The sequence below is a fragment of the Urtica dioica genome, chromosome 11 (genome assembly GCF_054948205.1).
Source record: "Urtica dioica subsp. dioica isolate 48M chromosome 11, U.dioica_male_clone48M_v1_H2, whole genome shotgun sequence".
In the NCBI taxonomy this organism is placed as follows: domain Eukaryota; kingdom Viridiplantae; phylum Streptophyta; class Magnoliopsida; order Rosales; family Urticaceae; genus Urtica; species Urtica dioica.
Window position 1 is genome coordinate 2886278 of NC_142766.1, and position 8567 is coordinate 2894844.

Genomic DNA, 8567 nt, shown 5'->3' on the forward strand with positions numbered 1-8567 from the left:
TTTCGTCATTGCCATTTGTCAATAATTAAATAGCTAAAATTGACAGGGGAGAGAGGTAAGTCATCTCTTACGTCATTTTTCCGTAACCAAGTCATTTCATAGGTCAGTTCAACAACCGAAACCTAGAAATGTGGCGAGCCAATAATCCAACTACATGCATCTTCTTCACTACTTTTTTTTTTTTAAAAGAAATAATAGCTATTTGTTAAACACTAAGATGGAAGCGGAAAAACGTACTAAAGAGTGAAGATTGGATGGAGGAGTTAAGGAAAGTTATTAAATTAAAGAATAATGTCAATAACTTGAGTTCAGAGTAGAAACTTTTTGAGTGTGCAATATTCAATGTTCAGCTCCGACACACGTTTTATAAACAAGTTGCAAGTCAATAAATTATGGTCTAAAACCTAGAAAAAAAAATGGGCATTAACAAAAATAAAAAAGCTAAAGAGCCAAGCACAGCCATTGTTGTACTTCGGACAGTTTAGCGTCAAGAACCTTCTTCACTACATCGCCCACAAAAGAATCGAAACACGAGGAGCAACAACCTCTCACCAGACTTGGCCCCATTAATTCTGTGTGGTCACAAGTCGGTGGTGGGGACACGGGCAGAGCAACTATCTCGTTGTGATCGAGCCCACACGCTCCCAATATGGCCTGCGTTGAGCACTTGGCAATTTCCTCCAACTTACTTTGCCCTGAAACCAAGACACACATCTCAGCAACATATAATTATAACTACTCGTCTAAGATTACAATATTTCCGTACCTAAATCGCTGCCCCTGGACAAGTTCTGCAAATGGCTTTTGACCGCCACCTGAAACTGTTCCTTGGCCGTGAGAAGGTCAACATCACGCAGAGAATTTCTCGCTTCAAGGCTGGGCCATAATGAACCGGTTGTGGGAAGATCAGATACGACACTAGTAGCTGGGTTTGTTTCCTGCCACGTCGGCCTCATCCCAAAACTTGGAAGACCAAAATCGGATTCTTGTCCAGCCGGCGAGTGATTGTCGCAGAGTCTTTCCTGCTGCATTGTGGTTTCACGAGCTTGATCTGATTGAGAATTTGGGAAATTCCCTTCGGGTCTGTCGGGTCTCTCAGAAAGGCAATGGTGGATTTGGTGCCTTAGCCTGATTCTACCGGATACGGTTGACGCACCAGCTCCGGCCAAAGGCATCGCGGCTTGAAAACCTCCAAACTGTTGTCTAGGAGAAGAAAGACCGGCCAGTCCTTGTGAAGAAACTGAATTGAGGTCAAGACCTTCACCGCTATTGTTTATGGCCGCTGATAGTGATACTCTAGTAGTAGTCGGTGCATTGTTCGCTAATCTCTCATCAGACAAATAAGTCTGTGGAGAGCTTGGGAATTCTGGATCGAGCGGTTTACAACAACGACAAAACCAACTTCCCTCGGGTACTTCATGGCCAAGGCCTACACAAAAGGTGTGAGCTGATGAATCGCACTCATCGCATAGTAACATGAGGTCATCATGCCCACCGTGATGGCATTCAGAGCAAATCACATCCTCGTATGGATAAAGATAGCTCCTGAGTTCTTCCTCGGTTGGTAGATATACCTGTAAGTATAAAATGGAAATAAAAGTTTTGTTAATTGGGTAACATTGAACAAGGTTTCTTATGGAGCTGCAAACAAGTGGTATACCTGATCACGCTCCGGGACATTTATCGTGACAAGTCTCGATTCAGCTACTGTTGATGACCGTGCGCGCTTACTGATTGTTTTAAATCTCTGCTTACACAAGGGGCAACGGGATTCGACCTTTGCCCACTCAGAGATACATGTAAAACAGAAATAATGCTCGCAACAATTGATTGTTCCTCGAACTCTTCTTTTATCTTCCTCCGAGAGGCAAATGCCACATACCCTCTTTACAATTTCGATTTTAACTTCTTCCTCTACCTTCTCCTTGCCCTTCCTTCCCTTGGGTTTTCTTTCCACTGGCAGAACCTTGTCCTCGTGAATTTTCTCAGGCGTCAACGAACTTCTCAGTTCATTTTTCGCACGACAAAACTCCTTAGCTTCTCTCACTTGCTCTCTCTCTTCCTCTGAAATCGTGTAATCGTAGTCATTAGATGGTGCTGGGGCAAAGTCAGAATCAGAGTCCACAACAAATCGTCTCTGTTTCGGACCCCTTTTCATCTCACCTTCTTCTCTCAATGTTGATTCATAGTCTATGAAATCATCATCATCATCATCATCAGAAGATCTTACTTTCCTTCTCAATCCGGTCGCTTTTTTTACTTTCTTTGCAGCCATGTTTCTCTTCCTCCTTTTCTGGCTTCTGGAAGATTTTTTTCGTGGGACCCGCTTGCTCGGTTTCGTGTAGGCCTTCTTCCTTTTCACCCTCGAAACTTCTTCATCGAAAGAATCATCCTCGTCATCTGCTGTAAAATCATCATCTTCGTCGTCGTCTTCATTTTCTTCATTATTACTTGGTGTAAACTCCTCGTCATCATCGTCTTCATCCTCTTCTTTGCTAACAACTCTTCTCCTCTTATGAGATGGTGGTTTAACTTCATTTTTATGCACACTACTAAAACCTCCTTTCAATCTTCCATTCGTCTTAACCTTCCTGATCTCCTCATTATAATCTTCATCTTCATCCTCATCCTCATCTTCATCCTCTTCTTCCTTACTGTACTTATCATACCTCTCTCTCGGGTTCTTTGATCTACCAGCCTTCTTCCCCTTCCTCTCCTCCTCATTATCACTTGGCGTGAACTCCTCATCATCATCGTCTTCATCCTCTTCTTTGCTAACAACTCTTCTCCTCTTTTGAGACGGTTTAACTTCATTTTTGTTCACACTACTGAAACCTCCTTTCAATCTTCCCTTCGCCTTGAGCTTCTCAATCTCCTCACTATAATCTTCATCATCGTCCTCGTCTTCATCCTCCTCTTCCTCCTTGTACTTATCATACTTTTTTCTCGGTTTCTTCGATCTACCAGCCTTCTTCACCTTCCTCTCCTCCTCTTCCTCAGCAAAGAGATCACTCGCCTCTGATGCATATCCATTGGCCAAAGAACCAAAGTCCTCATCCGAGCAAGCAGAGACCTCATTTTCCTCGTCTGAAACGACATAATCTTCATCTGATTCATCAGAACCAGTGTCTTTAGACCGAACCCCTCTCTTAAAATTGCGCTTAGGACTGACCCCACTTCCTCTACCCATTTATTCCTATCAGCACAACAAATATGCCCAATAATGTATTAATCAAATTTCATTCAAACCCCACATATTATATTAGTACGATTCAACAGACAATCACCATCACCAAAAGATTACAAGGCTTATAAAGATTTCAGAACTCCCATTCCCAAAGCTTAATTGAAATGACAGAGACAAAAATCTAACGAAACATGCACACACATATGTATGTATATATATATAGTTCACATCGATCTACCATCCAATCATAGCAATCTATCACCTAGTTATATATATATACATGTGTGTGTGTTATATGGATTCTTTATCCTACCAATTACTCAAAAAATTCTTAAGGACCCATACCAACACCAATCAATCAGACGAATAACCATATGAATAACCAGGGAAAACACACCAATCCATAGCTACCAGATAATTTTGTTTCAAAAAAATCCTCATCTTCAACGATCAAATCGGTACCAAAAAAAGCTTTCAAACCCAAAAACCAAAATTTATTAGAGAGATTCCTAAGGAATACAGAGCTCAACACAAACGCATGAAGAAGCCAGATTTCTATCCATCCGTATGCAAATCTACATAGCAGAATTCAAACATGCCATGGGAAATGAAATCATGAACGAAAACTTTAAGAAGAAATGAAAAATCAGTAGGAAAGCAGAGAGATTAATAGAAGGATTGTGAGGGTACCTGAGAGAGAGGAAGAGGAAATCAAAATCAGGAAAACGAAATCCAAAAATATATGGTTGATTTTTTATTTTAATGAAAAAAAATTAGGAGAGAAATCAAACGAGTTTTTTATTCTCTATTCTTTGGTGTTTCCGGTTTCGTCTTTCTCTTTGGTGTCTATGTTATGCGTTTCGTTTGGTATTTATATCATCACACGCTGGCACAGAGCTTACACGTTTAGTATACTCGTGTTCGTACTGTGTAACTACCATAATACCCTTTTTAAACCGCACCCGCTAGTATTCACCGGCTGTATTTATTACTATTTGCTACGATAATACCCTTTTTCCTACGACGCGCATTGTTGGGGGCGTTATGATTAAATTTTTATTTTCAGTAAATACATGGATATACTAAATAAATAGCGTTAATAGTTTTTCTAAATTTGAATAAAGAAATACTTTCCTGATTTTTACAACAGAAGTTCTGTGAAACAAAAAGAAAAACATGCATGGAAATGCATATTGAATTACTTTGCATTGATGATGGTATTGCATTTCTTCCATTTTTTTTTAGAAATAGAAATCTATAATTAATCATAATGTTTATGATTAATTACAGACTTAATCAAAATATGATATCCTCCAAAAAAATGAGTTTATCATCTATGAAAAAAGATTAAGTTGTTAAAATTATGTGTCATCATGTTAGTCACCAAGTATGACGACTTTACTCTAAGAAATTAGACAATAAATTAATTTTTTTTTTAGTAACGTGAGCGGTACCACGAAAATTATTAATAGGTCCTCACATATGGTGGATGAAAATCGTGATTACAACTTACCTAGATAAATTTGACAAAATGGAACCAAACTCATTTTAAAAATACAGTGTTTCTCGAGAACGTGAACCATCATCTTAACATGTGACTCTACAAAGTGGATAGACGAAAACACTTCCAAAGCCCATGATAAGCCGAGGCGGAGAGCGAGAGCTTCAGCTTCTTTAATCGTGAATTTGCCCAGAAGACTTTAAGACAAGTCAACCATTACCAAACCAGAAGAGATGCGAATGAAGGCTCCAACACCAATGCAATTTGAAGATTTTGGAATTGATCCATTGATGTTGAGCTTATAGAAGTCGCAACTTGGTGGCATCCTAGCTTGAGAAAGATCATGTTTGGGATCAGAACTACTCGCCAAACTATGAGTAGATGACATTCTGGATTGAACAGACTTAAATTTTTGAAAAAATATTATAAACATTTACATATATAAACTGTGGTCCAAACAAAAAGTAAGAATATGAAACGGTTTGTAATATTTACAGGTTTTAAAAAACAAACAAATGATAACATAATCTAGTTAATAATGGAGTTGTAAGTATGTGTGATGTATGGGCACATGCACAGTAATCAATTACATATGTGCCAATCTCTTCAAACTTTAATTCAGAATCCGTCACGTTAATTCGTCAGACGGCAACACGTGACGAGTTTTGGATTTTTTTTTTCTCACCTCCCTCTTTTTTATTGTCCCCCCCCCCCCCCTTCTCTCTCTCTCTCTCTCTCTCTCTCTCTCTCTCTCTCTCTCTCTCTCTCAACGCTCGCGCGTGTTGTTTAAACTAGTTATCTAACAAAATTCTAGAACTTTTAGTTTATGTTACAACGGGAGAATGGTAAATCCCAATTATAATTTTTTTGTTGTTGGAAAGAGCAATAAAATCAAGGAAAAATAAATATGTACCTTAACTAAAAAGTTCCATTTTTCTAGGGACAAAATTAAGAGGAACTCACATGTTATCATGCGTTGTTTGCGTTTTTTTTAGTTACATATGAAATAATGAGAAAAAATACAAAGACGAATAGACCTTAGACAAATTATCGAATTGGTGACGAATAACTATTTGAACCTCAACTATCTTCATTTTTTTATAATAGCAATAGCCAATTTGTTATTCGATCTTAGTCCATGCTTTTTCTTTGAGATCTTGTATCAACTGACCGATATCAGTGATAATTGATCCCAATGGCCGAAGAAACTACGTACCCTTCACAACGAGGTGAGTTGTCCGAGTACAATCTAAAGGTCGTTCTCAATCGCACATTCGAGCTCTGATAAGATAGCGATGCACACCACTGTTAGTGGGGAATAACGTCCCTCGTCACATCAGTCCCCGAGCAATCCCCCAACCACGAACGTGTTGGCTGAGTTATGAATCGCTACTTCAACATATCCCCCACCTCATCAGATGCCTCTAGTTATTAGTTTGTGGCTCCACTATGTTCGGTGCGAGGAGAACTCTTTGAATGATTTAATCAACCACAAAATATCCGCCCTCGTGCATATGAAAACTAAAATCTCACCAACAAGTCACGTGAGTATACATGAAGCTCCAAATAAGGGGTTAGAAGGGATTCAATGGCAATAATATATTCCTTAGAGGAGGGGGTTTCATGTTATTGATCTAACTAGCGTTTAAGGATTGAAGCTAACCAGATCATGTTGTTGTTGATAATTTAGTATTGAAAGAATTCGTTGCAACTAGTCAATTTTCTAGCTTAAAAAATTTTTAGCCAAAGTTTTATTTTATTAAGAAAATAACTCATCCGACCAAAGTAAATTAAACTAACTAAAACAGTTAATTGATTTATTTCAAGCAGGCTGAAGTAAATTTAATTAACTAAAACAGTTAATTTTATTAATTTCGGTCCGATGAGCTATATTCTTAATAGAATAATTTTTTTTGCTATTTTTTGAAAGGAAAATGGACTATTGGATTACTGGTCTAATTTTCTCTTTGGTATTGTTGGATAATTAAGTAGTATAAGTGGCATAAACAATATTTTTAAATATTTAATTTCATTAATTTGTTCTTAAGCGTTTTGTTATCGGCCCGACCCCGATCGCGGCCGAACAAAGGCGAAACGACGTTAAACGCGCCTGGCCATTGGCCGGCCCTAGGGCCAGCCTCGGCCAATGGCTGACCCAAGTATACCCGGCCATTGGCCGGCCCAAGGGCCAGCCTCGGCCAAGGGCCGAGCCAAATTATCCTCGGCCATTGGCCGGCCCAAGGACCAGCCTCGGCCAATGGCCGAGTCAAAGCTATACCCGGCCATTGGCCGGCCCAAGGGCCAGCCTCGGCCAATGGTCGGGCCAAATTATCCTTGGCCATTGGCCGGCCCAAGGACCAGCCTCGGCCAATGGCCGAGTCAAAGCTATACCCGGCCATTGGCTGGCCCTTGGGCCAGCCTCGGCCAATGGCCGGGCCAAATTATCCTCGCCCATTGGCCGGCCCAAGGGCCAGCCTCGGCCAATGACCGAGTCAAAGCTATCCCCGGCCATTGGCCGGCCCAAGGTTTGCCTCGGCCAACGGCCGGGCCAAATGCATCCACTCGGCCAATGGGTTGCTCAAAAACGCCCCTTGGTCGCCTATAAATACGAGGCTCGACCCCTCGAGACAGGTAATCCAATTTTGAGTCCCGAAACGCTGCCGAATTCGTAACTCGCTCGTTTCACTCATCTTTGGCCTCTAAACACTTAAACCCTCAATATTCCATCTCGATCCTACTAATGTTGAGTGTCGGAGAAGTAAACAGAGGCACCCCCTCTGTTTTCCCTTTGTAGTTCACATCTCATTTCTTACCTTTTTCAGGTGTTTGGACGAGATAGACGTCACCAACAGCTAAGGGAAGACTTGGGATACCAAGTCCGACACGCTCAAGCCGAAGCGAGACTACTTGGTCCGGCCTTGGGTCTAACCGCTTTAGGTTCCTAAATCGTTGTCCAAAAACGAGCGACAACATTTTGGCGCTAGAAGGAGGGGCACCTCCCGACCTTGGCGACGCTCTCCCTTCCATCCCTTCTCTTTTTGCATCTACGACTCTCGAAAGATGAGTCAAGTTCCCGCCGCCTCAGCGGGCACTCGAGCGACGAGCTCGAGGTACGGCCTCCGAAGCCTCGCGCATCGTCTAGGAGGGCAACCTCGTGACAACAAGAGCCAGCCCCGAGACTCGGCGAATGATCCCGAGGCCGCGCTCCGAGAGGACACGGCTCGAAGGCTCGCCGAGCTCCTAGACCGTCCCGGCGTCGACGACACACTCATCGCCGACCTCCTCGGCTACGACGTCGAGGAAAAGTCCGCCCGAGACAACTCCGACCCGGACTACGTTGGGGAGTCGAGGACCGACGAGGCAACTCCTAGCCTTGCCCATTCACGGCCCGAGAGGTTGAATGGCGCTCTGGCCGGACCGTCGCACCCGACGCGACAACAGGCACGGTCGCACTCTCGGGGACTCGCCCCTTCGGTTTCAAGAGGCGGCCGGACACGGCCCCTCACCGGGGAGAGAACGACCCTAGGGGACGATGGGGCCGATAGCCGAAGCGCTCGCCGGACAATCCGGGCAAGGGCGACCCCGCCCCGTCAAGCGCCGAGTGCGGACCTTAGGGAGCGCCTAACGGCACAGAGAAACTCCCGAGGGGAGGATCTCCGCCAAAGGCTCAACTCCCGGAGGGACGCACTCCCCGCCACAACTCTTGGCCGACCCCAGGCCAATGCCGGTGACCAAGCATCCAACGAGCGCCAACAGGCGACTCCCGCGGTCCCGGCGGTCAGCCCTGGTGACAATGATTCAAAGCCTCCAGAATCAAATCATCGAGATGAGGGAATCGGGGAGGCAAAGGCCCTATGGAGGGATCGAGGAGTCATACTC

At 43.1% G+C, this 8567-nt stretch overlaps 1 protein-coding gene across 1 annotated transcript; it reads right to left on the reverse strand.

Annotated features, from left to right (window-relative positions):
- Window positions 1-263: 263 nt before the first annotated feature.
- On the reverse strand, window positions 264-4053 carry LOC149380686 (RING/U-box protein). Its single transcript, XM_089630441.1, has 4 exons — window positions 3878-4053; window positions 1661-3196; window positions 767-1574; window positions 264-695 (listed from the first exon to the last, which is right to left on the reverse strand). Exons 2-4 carry the CDS (start codon window positions 3188-3190, stop codon window positions 442-444), a joined length of 2592 nt encoding a protein of 863 aa, XP_089486567.1. The 5' UTR covers window positions 3191-3196; window positions 3878-4053; the 3' UTR covers window positions 264-441.
- Window positions 4054-8567: the final 4514 nt, after the last annotated feature.